General features: G+C 37.6%; 1 protein-coding gene across 2 annotated transcripts in view; it reads right to left on the bottom strand.

Moving 5' to 3' along the window:
* Nucleotides 1-14,441, bottom strand: part of EDNRA (endothelin receptor type A) — a 48,596-nt gene extending 34,155 nt beyond the window's left edge. For both annotated transcript variants that reach the window (XM_069493184.1, XM_069493185.1), the window contains exon 1: nt 13,991-14,441. In XM_069493184.1, the coding sequence (XP_069349285.1) occupies nt 13,991-14,410 (420 nt within the window). In that variant the 5' untranslated portion in view covers nt 14,411-14,441. The remainder of the gene's footprint in view (nt 1-13,990) is intronic.
* Nucleotides 14,442-16,684: the final 2,243 nt, after the last annotated feature.

Raw genomic sequence — 16,684 nt, 5'->3', positions numbered from 1 at the left:
CATCTTCAGTTCTAGTACCAGCTTTCTCTTCTGGGCCATTTCCACAAAGAAAATAAATGTTTATCACTTCATGAGAGTTCATTAGAGTTACTGCATACAAGCAAAGGATTTTAAAACCACAGAAGTGGGCTCTGGTATAGCCACTGAGAGGCTGCCTCTATTACACCAGCCTGTAGGGAGAGCTGATTCGAATTAATGTCTCTGTAAAATTATAAACAGCTCAGTGTTCTGGTTCCTCAAGCTGCTTTCACATAGTTGGAACTACAGGTGTTGATTCCTCACACTCTGAGTCTGTGCTCCCTCCCTCCTTTCCTCAACTATATTCGAAATGTCTTTTGAGTGTTGGCTGAATTACATAGCTGAGTCTCAAGGGTGGAACTCCATCACCCAACTCTGCTTCCTTTCCTCCATCCCTGTTGCTCCCCTGTCCTTTTGCCCAACATTTTAGAAAGGTCCCATGTATGCAGAGAATATCTGTGCCACGAAATTACATGTATACATACATATATACACACAAGGACCATGGGGTATTTCTTATCTTTTTCAACACTTCATCTTTGTCTGTGACATGCCTTCTTGTCCATTACCAAAGAAATAGTCCCTGACTTTTATAGCATAGAGGTAAGAAAATTCATAAATTTCTATATCAACACTTCCCACTCTACCAGTCTTTGTGTTAGTGTAACACAGTAACCAAATTACAACTAAACTCAAAGATTTACCTAGCAACCAGCAAACCCACAATAAGTTGTTTCACAAAAATAATCTTAAGGCAAATTGTCTGAAAAACTCCATTAATCCAACTTTGATTCTTACAACACTTGCTGTTTATAACCACTGCTTCTTAATCTGTGTTTCATGGTGTGTTTTAAAATAAATATCCATTTATTATAACAGTAATGGAAATGTTAAAACTTAATTTTCCTTCTATATCTCTTGAGATTAATTTGATTAATTTTGTTTGAGCTGTATATATTACTCTGGGAGAAGGAGAGATGATAGTTTTTCTGTTTTTAAAGAAAATGTTTATAGGTGTTTCACATTAAAAATATTATTTTGTGTGTGTGTGTGCTGTGGCCTCAAAAAGCTCAACATAATACTTGAGTATAAAACTTACCTGGTATTTAGGGTAACTTTATTGAATATTTGCTTGTACTTTCAAATAGAATATGAGCAATTTGAAGGCCTGGCTATCTAGATTTCTCTGTATATTCTATAGATGCTTAGTCAATGTGTGAGTTGATTTGGGAATTATACATTATGGAAGAAGATAACAGATTTTCTTGAAAAGCAAAGAAGAATTATAGTAGACAAAGTTAACACATAGGCCACACAGGGCTTTAAAGCTTTTAGAATTAGAAAAAAAAATTCTGTCTAGGAAATTCTGCCTAGTTCCTAATTTTGTACCATGTCCTGGTATAGTTCTCCAAAATTACTGATTAAAAATATAACAGGATTATGATCAAGAAGAGTAAGGTTGAAAGTATATTTTTTTTTTTTTTTTTTTTTATTTTATTTTTTTTTGTTGAGACAGAGTCTCACTTTGTTGCCCAGGCTAGAGTGAGTGCCGTGGCGTCAGCTTAGCTCACAGCAACCTCAAACTCCTGGGCTTAAGCGATCCTACTGCCTCAGCCTCCCGAGTAGCTGGGACTACAGGCATGCGCCACTATGCCCGGCTAATTTTTTCTATATAGAGTTTTAGGTGTCCATATAATGTCTTTCTATTTTTAGTAGAGACGGGGTCTCGCTCAGGCTGGTCTCGAACTCCTGACCTTGAGCAATCCACCCGCCTCTGCCTCCCAGAGTGCTAGGATTACAGGCGTGAGCCACCGCGCCCGGCCGAAAGTATATTTTTAGTACATAGCTATATATATTGATACATAAATATTGCAGTTATATTTATACATCTATAGCTATTTTATATACATATTTATATATATTCAACATACATATATGGGGTAGTGACTGGAAGACTTCTGGGTGCTATTGATCCTGGTTACACACGTGTTCATTTTGTGAAAATTCACAAAGCTGACACTTATGCACATTTTTCTTTATGCATACTACAATAAAATGTTTAAAAGTTTAAAAAGTATTATGACTCGGCCGGGCGCGGTGGCTCACGCCTGTAATCCTAGCACTCTGGGAGGCCGAGGTGGGCGGATCGTTTGAGCTCAGGAGTTCGAGACCAGCCTGAGCAAGAGCGAGACCCCATCTCTACTAAAAATAGAAAGAAATTATACGGACAGCTAAAAATATATATAGAAAAAATTAGCCGGGCATGGTGGTGCATGCCTGTAGTCCCAGCTACTCGGGAGGCTGAGACAGGAGGATCGCTTGAGCCCAGGAGTTTGAGGTTGCTGTGAGCTAGGCTGACGCCACGGCACTCACTCTAGCCTGGGCAACAGAGTGAGACTCTGTCTCAAAAAAAAAAAAAAAAAAAAAAAAAAAGTATTATGACTCAAATAATGTAACAGTACCCTAATTTTCACAGCTTTAGCTTCTATAAGCAAATAATATTTGTGGAAACAATGAAAATATGCAGTGAAATGCCATATTTGTGACATAAATGACATCATTTTAAAAGAAAAACTTTGGTGTATTCTAGATATTTTTATTTTATGAAATGAAGTCTTAAGTCTTCCTTCAAGCTAAAAGGTCACAGTGGTCAGAGATGTTTTTCATATAGACATTTTGCAAAATTGCTTTATCTAACATAAAACTCATGTGGGATGGGGCATAATATGTTATTCAATATTTGGCCAATAAATGTATATCCACTACCTTTCATATTTTGATAGACAACCTACAAAACACTAAGGAAAGAAATTGCAGAGGATATAAACAGATGGAAAGACATATCGTGCTCATGAATTGGCAGAATCAACATTGTTCAAATGTCCATACTACCCAAAGTGATTTACAGATTCAATGTGATCCCCATTAAAATACCAATGTTATTTTTAACAGATCTAGAAAAAAATAGTTCTATGCTTCATATGGAATCAGAAAAGATGAGTCCATCCTTCAAAGTGAGGTATCACAAGGATGGAAAAACATGCACCACACGTACTAGCCATCAAATGGTACTAAATGACCAACACTAAGGTGTTCACATGGTAGTAATACTCATTGGGTGCTGGCGGGGGGTGGAGGGGGTAAACCCACAACTAATGGAAGTGGAACACACTGTATGGAGGAGGGACATGTTTGTAGCCCTGGCTTGGGCGGAGCAAACACATTGTAACCAAAGTGTACCCCTATAATGTCCTGAATAAAAAAAAAAAGAAAGAAACAGTAGAGAGTAGCAGTTCAACAAAAGTCACAGTGATATTTGAAAAACAAAGACCAACAAACAAAAAGAAACCTTATGTAATAAGAACAAATCAGGAGGCATCACTTCAAGCTACACTACAAGGCTGTAGTAACCAAAACAGCATGGTACTGGTACAAAACGGGCACATAGTTCTATGGATCAGAACAGAGAACTCAGATATGAATCCATCCTCATATAGCCATCTGATCTTTGACAAAGCAGACAAAAACATACACTGGGGGTAAAGAATCCCTATTCAATAAATGGTGCTGGGAAAATTGGATAGCTACACGTAGAAGCTGAAACAGGATCTGTCCCTCTCACCACTCACAAAAATCAACTCACGGTGGATACAGACTTAAACCTAAGGCATGAAACTATAAGAATTCTAGAAGAAAATGTTGGAAAAACTCTTATAGATATTGGCCTAGGCAAAAAATTTATGAACAAGACCTCAAAAGCAACCACAGCAACAATAAATAAATAAATAAATGGGACCTGATCAAATTAAAAAGCTTCTGCACAGCCAAGGAAACAATCATTCAAATGAATAAACAGCCTACAGAATGGGACAAAATATTTGCACGCTATACATCCAATAAAGGGCTAGTAACTGGAATCTACAAAGAACTCAAGCAAATCAGCAAGAAAACATCAAATGACTCCATTAAAAAGTGGGCAAAAGACATGAACAGAAACTTTCCAAAAGAAGATAGACAATGGCCTACAAACACATGAAAAAATGCTCAATGTCTCCAATAATCGAGGAAATGCAAATCAAAACCACAATGAGAGATCACCTAACCCCAGTGAGAATGGCTTTTATCAAAAAGTCCCAAAACAACAGATGCTGGTGAGGACGCAGAGAGAAAGGAACACTTACACACTGTTGGTAGGACTGCAAACCAGTACAACCTCTACAGAAAGCAGTATGGAGATTCCTCAGAGAACTAAAAGTAGATTTTGGACATTTTAAACATGCTTAATATTGTTTCCTTTATTTGTTACTTTAAAAATTAAGAATAAATAATAAGGTTCCTCATTCTTTAGATTTAATGGGACTATTTCACAAAAGGTACGCATTATATATAAACCTTAAAAAATTGAGGATTTCTGGCTTCTTTTTAATTGTCAGTTTAGACAAATCCCAGATGTCATCTATTATGCTTTCATACTCGACTTTTAATTCCTGTACATCTGGTTAACCCCTAGGGTTGCAACATTTAGCTTTATCAATAAAGCCTGATGTCTCTATCCCAACTGAAACTATGCACTAGCCATAGACATTCATTTTTCTGTGTTGTGTCCACAGACAAGTAGCCTAGCCTTTCACGTGATAAGTGGATAAGACATTTGTTTGGCAAAAAGTATTCCTCTGAGCAGATGTGTTTAGGCAATTATTCCATCAAAGAACTAAACCTTTCTTCTAAGTTTATTTATTTTTTGTTTTCTGGCTCTCCTTCCGTCAGTTGACCTCACTAACATGACAATGAGTATAGGATACAAAAATCCTGTCTACCAGATGTTCTAAGGCACTCTGCAAGAGTTACAACATAGACACTATTTTGGACGGCAACCTCTCTCTTGTACACATTTTCCTATATGATGTGTTATTTCTGTCTCAAATAAGGAACTAAAGAAGCTGTTGGATTTAATGAAAAAGATAAAAGGGAATGATTTTCATTTTTGGACCGCCTTTGAAAGTCTATTTCTGTGCTAGGGATGACATTTTGATAATTATAAAGTTTGTCTCATGAGGTGTATGGACAAAAAGCAGTATGGCCGCTTAGCTAACAGCACAACCTCTGGAATCAGACTGGACCTAAGTCCTGGCTCTGCCACTTCCTAGCAGTGTTATCTCAAGGAAATTAACATTCTGTGCCTTAGTTTCTTCATTTTAAAATTCAAGCAACAGTGGTGTATCTCAGATTTGTTGTGATGGTCACATGAGTTAGCTTGGCATAGTATAAACACTAAGTTTTAGGTAATATAATATTCTCATGTCATATGTTGGTACTGACACATATTTAAGTTTGGATATTTTTCCTTCATTGATTTAGGAAATGATTTGAACACAGTGGCCAGAATGTTCTTGTTAAAATATAAACAGGATCATGTCACCCATCTGCACGTAACTTTCCAAAAACTTCCTATCTCATTCAGAGGAAAAAGTCAAAGGCTTTTTAAAAGTGTATAGGCAGTGAGGCCATTTTTCCTGGTTTATCCAGGACAACCCTGGCTTGTGCCTACTGTCCAGATGTAATAATATATGGTGTCTCTTTTTACTCTCAAAAGTGTTCTGGTTTGGACAGTAAATGATATAGTCACAGTATTATTAGGCTCTATGTGATCTAGCTCTCCCCAACTCTTGCCCTACACTCATATCCACGTGACCTCATCTGCTCCCACTCTCTCCCTTCCACTCCCCCACCATGGCCTCCTTGCTGTTCCTTTAACCCTCCAGGCACATTCCTGCTTCAGGGCCTTTGCACTCACTTGCTGTTTACTCTAACTAGAATGCTTTTACCTTCCATAGCTGTATGGTTTGTTTCTTCATCCCTTTTAAGTTTTTACTTAACTATTAGCTTATATTGAGGCCTTCTTTAGCCACCTACTCTAAAATCAATATCCTATCTCCTTTCTATTCCCCTTCCCCATTTTACTTTTCTCCTTAGCACTTATCTCACATACTACATATTAATAATATTTATTTATTTATCTTCATTTTTGTCTTGATATTCTACTAGGATGTAAGTTCCACGAGGGCAAGGATGTTTGTTTTCTATTTCTCCAATGTCTTTATTGAATGAATAAATGAAGAGCATTTAGAGAAGACAGACCTAAAATCATTGAGTAACCAAATAGTTACTCAGCTGCCACCTCTACTACATTCTAGTATAAATTTCATCCAAAATAATGGCAGTCCCACATTTAGGGCAAGTAGTGTGAGAAGCATGATTTGACTTTCTTCCATTGTTGGTACCAGTCTCCAAGTAAGTTGTTTCAGAAGTTAGAATGTCAGTGAAACTCTTAGTGGTATTTAAATTCAGACAAGTGACCTCTAAATTTGCACAATCAAAAATAATATTAAGTCTTTCTGAGGGCACATTTGATTTTAAGTTCCTGAGCCCAAGAACATTGAGGGCCTCAAACCTTCCAAATTTAGAGAAACACTTCAGAGTATGTGGTTTTGTGTAATTTCTTGTGTTCAAATTTAAACATAAGGCTACCAAAAAGTAACACTGAATAATACATTCAGTTTTATTATTAAGTTTAATTTCAACTATTAGCTTTTTTTTTTTTTTTATCTTAGGACAGTTTTTCCAACAAAAACTAGACCTAGTTAAAAATAAAATTGTAGCTATAGAAAGCAATAATTCTAACTCTCAAGAGAATATGATAGATTTAGAAGGCAGTTGTAGAATTTCTGGCAGTGTATCAGATTTATTTTGACGGAATTTCTTAGAACATTCCTTATTTAACCACTCCAGGCTTAAAATGAACCTCAGAGACAGTAAACTTGATTCCCCATCCCCCTTCATCTTAGTTTGCACACTCTTTATACTAACCGCATACATTTTCTATAATAATAAAGCAACTCTTAAGATTACAATATAGAAGTACTTCAGAATAAAACGGCCAGAACCTCTGCTTGTAGTGATCAGAATGCTGATCAGGGTAACATTCACAAACACACACACACACACACACACACACAACGTACCATGTGAAAATTCTTTTCTCAAGCCTAAAACTTTTATGCATTGTTATTTCATATTAAATTTAGAAGACAGCAAACTCTTCCAGTGAGTCGAACTTTTTGATGAACATGAATCCGTTTACATCTCGACACCTTACTAACAAGAACGGGACTGAAACCATCCCTCCCTCCTCCACCCTGGGAACAACCCTGCAGTTAAGGATGGTTTCCATCCCCCATCCCTGAAGCGAGAATAACTGTGCTGTGACCCAAACGCAGAGGGTTAGCAGAGTAAGCGCACATGAGAATAATTACTTAACATGACCATGAGAGAAGGCAATGAGGTTCCCAGACACAGGAAACGAAAATTCAGAAGGGGAGGTAGAGCTGGACAGGGTTCTGAAGGCTTCCCAGACAGCAACTTCCTTATTACAAACAGCAAATTGGCTAATAAATTTATCACTCTGTCATTTTATATGTAAGTATATTCTTAAGTCAGCTAGTTAGCATAATGACTTTTTGCAATGTGCATGTCTTAGCAATGCCAGAAAATCAACCTATTTATTTCCTACAGGAAATAAAATCTTTGGTGATAGGAATGCTCATTTTGATATTCCAAATCACTTGTAGGTTTAATATTTCAATTGAAACCACAATTACAACTATGCTCAAAGAAAGAATATTGCAGAGAAATCTTGGAAAGGGACCTTCGATTAATTATGTGCACCAAAGGAGAGAGGAAATTAAACAACGCAATGCCTGAACCCTACGACAGGAACTCTTGACCTCTAGAGACAAAGGGAAGGGGAAAACCATCCTGCTGTTATGTTCTGCTCTGCTTCTCGTGTGCTTCTCTCAGATTTACAGACCCTGAGACCTTCTGGTTTTCAGGAAAAAAGGTAGAAATGCAATAAATTCAATAAGCAAGTCTGCTTTTAGATTTGGAATTGCATGGGAGAAAAACATTCTAATAGAGTAATTATAGTACATTTTCTTTTGATATTCATTCATCAGCTATTTTTTAAGCTGGGCACAGGAGATACAATGATAAATGAGAGGGATGGCAGTGTGCCTCAAGGAATTTGCAGGCAGGCAAAGAAATTGGCAAATACAATAGAGTGTGTGTTAAATGCTATTATAGGGTTAATAGAGGGTGTCATGGAAGCACATGGGAGAGGCACTGTCCCAGTCTGGGTCATGGATACTTGCCAGACAAAGAGATGCTTCAGCTGAGATCTGAAGAATAAATTGGAGTAAGCCAGAGGAGGCATGAGTGGAAAATATCCCAGGTAGAAGGATCACCTTGATATTCCCAGGTAGGCCAGGTTAGCTGGAGGTCAAAGAAAAGTGTGGAGAGACAGGTGCCTGGAGAGGAGGCAGGGTCGGAGCTACCTCATGGGGAAACGTCTAGCAGGGATACTATGCACCAGCAAGGGACAGAGATCTTGGTCCAGGGACACATTTTTTCTCTTACAATTTAGAGAATGCGGTTTCTATAGCTAATGTTATGATTATAGCACGATTACTGGAGTGCATGAGAAAGGTGTGTGTTTATTTGCTTGATGATGCAGTGAAAGGGAAATCACACCTTTATCACATACGGAATTTGGTGGGTGCCCTCAGTCCTTTGGGGGATAGTGTGTGCAGACCACAGATAATGCCTTTTGCCTTGTCTGTCAACGAGGAAGAATCCCTTGGACAAATCATCACCATCATCATCATCATCATCATCATTCATTTGAAATTGAAAGTCTCAGAGAAATCTCATTAGAAGTTAATTTCACCAGTAAAGGCCCTAATCAAATCAAATCAAAACAACAAGCATTGCTGAACATCTACGTTTGAGGCATCCAATCCGTAAGTTGTAGCAATTTATTTTTGAGACACAAATTGCTGTGGTGATTTGACATGTCCAGCAACAACTTTTGTGTGGCTGTCCCAAAAGGATGGCCCCCAGTTGCACAAGATATCAAAGGCTGTGAGAATATGGAGATAACTGGATCTGTGTGGACGTCTCTGGTTTCCACATTGCTCAGATCCCCTGCCAGGGCAACACATTGGGAGTCTTGACTTCTCATTGCAAAATATGCCTGATAATTTCATACAGAAATTGTATTTGTTTATTTTTCCTTGTCCTCAATAAGAGGTGGTTGCTTAGAGTGGGCAGAATTAGTAACCAACAGTCAGAGTTACTGGACTCTGTGGTTCTCACAGGTCCACTTTCTGCAATATGGAGACATTATTCACCCAGAATATCACCTATGGCATCATTACTGTCAGCTCCCTGCTGTGCATGTCAGAAGTGTCCCTGCTAAGCCACTGGACTCTACTTCTTGCTTCTTCATATGGCCACCATTCTAATCCTCTTTATTTCTCTTACTGGTGTAGTTCCCCACATTCCTGTTTCTGCTTAAGAGGCGAGTACAGTGGTTTATGGGGATGTCTGTGAGCGTATGGGGGAGCTGTTGTCCTGAAACTACAGGGTGCCACGCCTTGGCCCATGCACAGACGTCACTTTTAGGGTTTCCACTCTACTCAAAATTATAACCCATCGCCCTATAGGCAACACTCTAGGGCATAAATATAATCTCATGAATCTTTAAATAATAAAATTATGAAATTCTATACTTCTAATCTATTTTGCCATTTAGTAACTGGATACTATTTTTGGTCCCCAAACACAGAGACAATGTTTTAATTGTTTTGCCATTCTAACAAATATAAATATTTTATATGCAGATTAGTTTATTTGGCCAAGTTTTTACACTTCTTGAAAATACAGGATATCAGATAATGTAATTTCTTGACAAACTGGATCCCATCACCATTTTAGGTTATAAACTCGGCTATATGAAAGAGTTGGCTAACCCTTTCCCTGCCTCCCTCCTGTTTTTGTCTATCTTCTCTTGCAATTAGTGATATTATCCATTTTTTGAACAACTAAAAATTAGAGTCCTCTTTTAATAAACTTAGTAATAGCTTTTCTTCAACATTACCATTTGCAAAGCCTTTGTATGTTTAAAAACCAAGAAGGCAACTGGCATTCATTTGCTTTCTTTGGTTCCTCCTGCTTTCCATTTTGCTTTCTCAGATTGCTGAGTTTCTTTTGTCAGCAGGTTATGTGTGTGTGTGTGTGTGTGTGTGTGTATGTGTGAAAATGTAAGCAAGGGCCAGAGGACTTGCTCTTCATTTTTTCAATTTATTTCTTCTTGATGCAATATATGTAACTCTAGAGTTAACTCATTTTTTCAATTTAGGATCTGTAAATGCTTCAGCAGCAGAAATTTGGTGACTATATTAAGCCTCTCTGAGAATGTTATTTAGGGCAAAGAATGTTCCTTAGGGGTAGTGATGGCATTCTGACAAGAGCTGAGCATGCGTGTTGGGAGTTAGTAAGAAGTAGGTAACGTATGGCCAGAGTGTGGGGAGCCTTGACTGTTAAAAATGGGGTGGAGGCAGTGGGACAGATGGGAGCTGCTGGGTGCTTTTGAGGAAGGAGTGGCACTTGGTAAGTAGATGTGAAGCCCAGATTGGTTGAAGGAAGAAGCCCTGAAGATATGGAGACCAATTAAGATGCTTCTGGAAATTCAGGTGTGTAGTAACCCCCCCCCCCCATGCCCACAGACCGTGCAGAGCCACCCAGCACCATCTGCACAGGATAATGACAGATCAGAAATAACACAGCTGATGCCTGTTGCATTGCTTTTCAGTTGTGCTTCACATCACATTGATCTAAGAACCAGTTTCAGCACAATCTCTTTCAAAGTGAGAGAAGGAGAATAAAATGTTAATAGAAAGAACACTTTGGCCGGGCGCGGTGGCTCACGCCTGTAATCCTAGCACTCTGGGAGGCCGAGGCGGGTGGATCGCTCGAGGTCAGGAGTTCAAGACCAGCCTGAACAAGAGTGAGACCCCGTCTCTACTAAAAATAGAAAGAAATTATATGGACAACTAAAATATATATATATACAAAAAATGAGCCGGGCATGGTGGCGCATGCCTGTAGTCCTAGCTACTCGGGAGGCTGAGGCAGTAGGATCGCTTAAGCCCAGGAGTTTGAGGTTGCTGTGAGCTAGACTGACGCCACGGCACTCACTCTAGCCCGGGCAACAGAGTGAGACTCTGTCTCAAAAAAAAAAAAAAAAAAGAAAGAACACTTTATCACACCCTCTCATTTTCCTTGTAACATTATTACAGTCTAATCAGCAATTCTAACTTGCCCCGAGACATGATCTTCACATTGTTTACTTCCACGTACACTGACTCTGATATGACTCAATGCAATGTTCTCTGTCTGGAGACACCTTAAAACTGAGCATAAAAGCAAGTGATATAATTACAACACTACGTGTAATTTGAAAACTCATCTTTCTTTGAAGAGCATAGCAGACACTTTCAACCATTCTTTCATCCCAATCCTTTTAAAAGTTGGGGAGATAAAGAAGGTTCATGCATAACTTTAATAGAATGTTCTCCAAGTCTACATACTAATTTCATAGGTACCTATATATAATGGTAAAGTGGGATGGATAGCTGCTACCTTGCCCTGCAGTACAGAGGTAGTGAACTTGACTTGGTTAGAGGAATCCACAGATCTGACATGTGAGAGACTCCAGAGCAGCCAGATCTTACTGCGGGAGGCAGCTGTGGAGGAAAGGACTGGGGGCTTGGAGCTCAGACTGCCTGGGCAGATAGTCTCTTGACTATCCTGGGCAGAAGTTAAAAGAATACCAACACGTTTTGATCTCCTGACCTGGAGAAGAGGATGATAGAAAGACATGGAGATAGCCCCTAAATATTGGGAAGCTTTTTAGCATACTCCAATGCTTTTTTCCCTCTTTTATTCTGGAAGAAGATTGAAATGACTAAAAAGTAGTTTTGTTTTATTTTTTTGGCCCAAAAGGTTTACTTTTTAAAATTAATATTGGTTAAATGACTGATTACATGAGTTTTAGAAAAACAGGAATTACACAAATGTACTCCTATGATGTAAAAATACCACAGTCAAATTGTCCCCATTATTTGGAACTACAGTAAGGTATACAAAGTATTGGATTCCCAGGAAGGCTGTATGGTCAAATAAAGATGTGTTCATGTTTATCCATTGCTAGATGAATGTAACACAAAGTTTTACTTGGATGTGCACCACATTTGGAGATATTTCAGATGATCTGACTTAAAATGTTGCTATGGAATAGAAATGAAGCTTAATCTGGTGATTGGCAGTAGCACCTCAAAGAGATAAGCAGGTTTCCATCCTAGCAGCTGTGGACATTAGTTTGCTAAGATGCTTTGCACATGGTCAAAGCTATGTAGTATGCTTCAGAGTGAACGGCAGCAGGGAATTATTAATTCAGAGATGGTTAATTATTCTCTTGAGCAATGATGAGTTGGTTAACTAGTTCATAAGTACGAATAATCAATGTTTAATACTCCACACTGTGACAGGTGAGAGTCAAATTTTGAGTAAGAGTCATGTCAACATTTTCAAATCTGCCATTAAAGAGAAATGTCAGGAGAAAGTCAAACGTTGCGTACACATAATATTTCATAAAAAGAAAATTAAGAACTTTTTAAAAGAAAAAATTAAAGTTCTGTAGCATATGCTAAATCTTTTAAATTAATCGCACGTTCCCAATTTTGCATCAGTTTGGTTTTAAATTCCCATTTCAAGTTCTAATAGAAAATATATATATTTATGCTATTCTGTAGAAAGGGATGATAATATTTTTTGATTATTTGTTGTTTAATTTTTCCAATTTTGAAAAAAGTATATTGGTGTAATTTTGAAAGGTTTTTATTTGTAATGTTCAAAGTTTTAATCATTATTTTCATCTTCATTGTTAAACCTCGATTTTTCTAGCAGGCTAATATAATTTCATCACAGTTTAAGTATACCTATTAGAAACTGAGAGACTACTGTCCTACTTAAAATGTATCATGTCTTCAATTGACAAAACTTGTCATTCAAATTAATATTTCAGCATATTACCTCCTAGAATAGTTTGTTTCTTTGGATAATACACAGAAGAAAAAAAAAAGGCTCAGGAAAGTGCTTCCCCTAGGGTTTAGAATAAACACATTTCATAAAATCTGGCATAGATCATTCAATTTCATTTGAATTTTAGTACATTTGAATTCTTGCAGCAATTTTCCACTCACAACCACTACACCAAATATGGAGTAACTAATTCTTTTTGGCTTGAGTTTGTTTTGGTACTAAAAAGTTTCTACAGCAAGGTGATCACAGTATTGGTTGGTGAGTTACTGTCCTTTCCCACTGAAGCATTAACTTTGTCTTACTTGCTGTTAGATCCTCATTGCCTAGCTTAGGGTGGACACTCAATAAACATAAACCGAAGAAATGAAGGAGACAACAGTAAAGTAGGCCTATTTTAAGTGGTTTCAGTTAGTAACACTGCTCAGGGAGGTTAATACCGGCTGCTGTCACGTGGACTCTTATCTCTAAGTCACCAGATACTGAGAAATGCCAGGATGCCCCTTAGCTTTCACCATCAAAAGAAAATAGGTACTTTTCATTTCAAGCTGTATTGTGGATGTCTAGCTTCTGAACAGCATCACATTAAAAAGGTAATTGAGACTGAAGATATATTAATTTCAAGTACTTTCTGGGCTCAATAGATCTCACCCTAGAAATTGAATCTCAGAAAAATTCAGTGATCTGGCCAAGCCTATCCACCAAACCAGCAAGAATCCAATCCATGAAATACCATGATTTTGAACTGTCATCCTTGAAATACTATTTTGTGAACAATGAAGTTGGAAAATAAGTGTAACACGTAACAAATAATAAAATTTTAAAATCTTAAAACTCAGTAGTTTTAAGACAGCAGAAATAGCTCTCGATAAAAACACAGGTAAAATCCCAAAGGTTAAATAAGTCTGCGGCGACTCTCAGTGTGGAATCAGAGCAAGTGTTCAAACCTGCAAATACATTTGTGGTTATTTCCTACCTTAAATACATTGATAGGGAGATCAATGACCACATAGATAAGGTCTCCAAGGGCAAGGCTGGCTATCAGCGCGTTGGGGCCATTCCTCATACACTTGTTCTGGTAAATGATCCTGAGCAGAGTTGCATTCCCCACCATTCCCACGATGAAAATAGTACAAGATATCACAGTGTTAATGTATTTGAAAGCAGAAGTAATCTTAGTCTGCTGTGGGCAATAGTTGTGCATTGAGCCATTGCTGGGTAGGGCCAAATTAGTGGGTCGATGAGTGGTAACCAGGAAGCTGAGTTCTGTCCCATGAAAAGTGGTGAAATCGTCCACATGATTGCTTAGATTTGTGCTGTATCTCTCAGGATTGTCGCTGATTACACATCCAACCAGTACCAGCCAACAGGATGCCCTGAGGCACAAGGTTTCCATCTTGATGCAAATTTGAGGAAATGTCTCTTATAGTGTTGCTTTTACACCCTCACTTTTTTCCCCCCACCTGGAAAAAGAAAAAAGAATTTTTGTTACAAAATCCAGCTGAAAAAGATCATAGTCAATGATTACTTACTGCTTCAATTAAAATGTAGGCTATATTTGGTAATTAGATAAGATGTACGAGAGCTATATCCAGCTATTGTTAATATCACGAGAATAGTTACATGGCTGGATACTTTCCAGACAGCCCTGGTATATATGTCAGGTTACCTCCTGGCAGAACAAAACCAGAAAAGACCAAAGCTCTATTGGGCTAGATCTATCTCCTCTACCTCAACTCTATACGTAGATCATAATATGGATGAGGATATGTCAGTTTTTCCTTCAAGTGATAGTTACTTATTTTCTCTTTACCAAGGCTGATGAGAACCTGAATTACAAAAATCTTTAAGAGTTGAGATACAAAATTTATTTATTAATGAAAGAGAAAAGGCATGATATATATGCCCAGTAGGAGTTGCATAGTATTGAGGCATAAAATAAAATTACCAAATTCTGTAATTAAAAATCAATCTTCCAAATTATGTGCTGCCTTACATATGGTACATAATGAACACAGGAATAAAGTGCAGCAAAGGCAGCCATCAAATGTGTTACAAAGTGTTAATTTAAAATCAGAACTCTGGTTAACACCATCAGTGCACTTAACAATCTTAGTTGTAATTAAAAGTGAAATAATTGATAAAAACAAAATATTTATTTTGAAAATCTTGATGGTTAATGTGTAAAATCTGTATCTTCTAACAGTTTTTTTTTTTTCACTTTCATGTCTCACAAATTAACATCACAACACTTGCCAATGAGTGAAACGGACTTTCCCAGGCTAGTCATAGTATTTGGTTTTCCAAGGGACATCTGTCCCCATGCTATTTTATATGCCATCCTATATAGCTACATTTATTGTATACCAATCACTGTGCTGAATACTTTATATTCATGATGCCCCCGAATCCATACAATGATCCTGTGAAGTGGACACATGGCTCCATTTTGAAGATGGGAAAACAGAGGCTCAGGAAGGTGAAGTAGCTTGTCCAGGCTACAGGCAGTAGGTGGCAATTCTGGGATTCTAAGGCAGGTCAGTCTGACTCCAAGGCTGAGCTTTTAACCAGACTAGACCATTCTGTCTCTTATTCTTGTGCCTTATTTGTACCAAAAATGTTTTACAGAAGTTTCTGAGTTTAGATAAAACAATAGACTTAGAGGGTGGTTAGACAGTTTTGCAATTACCATCTGGCTTTTTTTTGTTTTTTAAGTCACTTGCAGAGAGCAAGTAGTCCCTTTTGTCTAAGAAATCTAGGTTTCTCCTTTAAACATTAAGGAAAAGACATTGGGAAGACAAGTGAGCTTAGAGTAACAGAATAGTCAAAGGTAAACAAAAATAGCACCACCCATTTCAATATTTTGTATATTGCTTTTTCTGTGGGCTTTTATGAATCTTTAAATAAAGACCATAACCTTAGTTATGCAATGGTGTGTGTATGTGTCTGTGACTACACACCCAGGTCATAATGTCATTTTTAAAAATTGTGTCCTTTTCCTGACTCTAGTCAAAGTTGGTATTAACCACTTTTAGGTATTTTGACAGTTATCTTGGGAAATCAGTAAAGGTTAGGTTTAGTCAATATGTGGACAAAATAAGATTTATTCGAGTTGCATAGATGCTGTAAGGTAAATATGTGGTGCAAGTATTGCATACTTTTGCCTTCCCCAGAGATATTTTCAGGAACCTGAAATAATATCATTTAACATATAGTAACAGATTATTTATGCATCTATGCACTGACTTAAACTCTGTAACTCTAGGTAGGCAGGAGAGATATCCTTGTTTTACTCATGAGGAAACTGTCTCTTGAAGAAGTCAAGGTTTCATAACCAAGAAGTGGAAGGACACTTAATTTTGCTTATAGGACGTGACTCATTCTAAGTGATAAAAATACCAATTTTTCAAAACTAAGGGCATGCCATGTATCCGTCAGTTCTGCCTGGGCTTACTTATAAATAGTTTTTTCCTACTGAGTATGTGACCAAATATTGAGAGACCTATGAAATGCTACCATCTCCATTTCAAAGTGGAGACCAGCACTTCAAGAACAAAGCTTATTATCATCTTCTTTTTTGGATCACAGAGATGGGGGAAAAAAAATACTTTAACATCTTGTGCTGTTTAGTGATTAAAGCATCCCAATTACCCAACCTTCCCTAATAGTT

Source organism: Eulemur rufifrons, chromosome 18, assembly GCF_041146395.1.
Source record: "Eulemur rufifrons isolate Redbay chromosome 18, OSU_ERuf_1, whole genome shotgun sequence".
Classification (NCBI taxonomy): Eukaryota; Metazoa; Chordata; class Mammalia; order Primates; family Lemuridae; genus Eulemur; species Eulemur rufifrons.
This window is presented reverse-complemented; position numbering and strand designations above follow the sequence as displayed.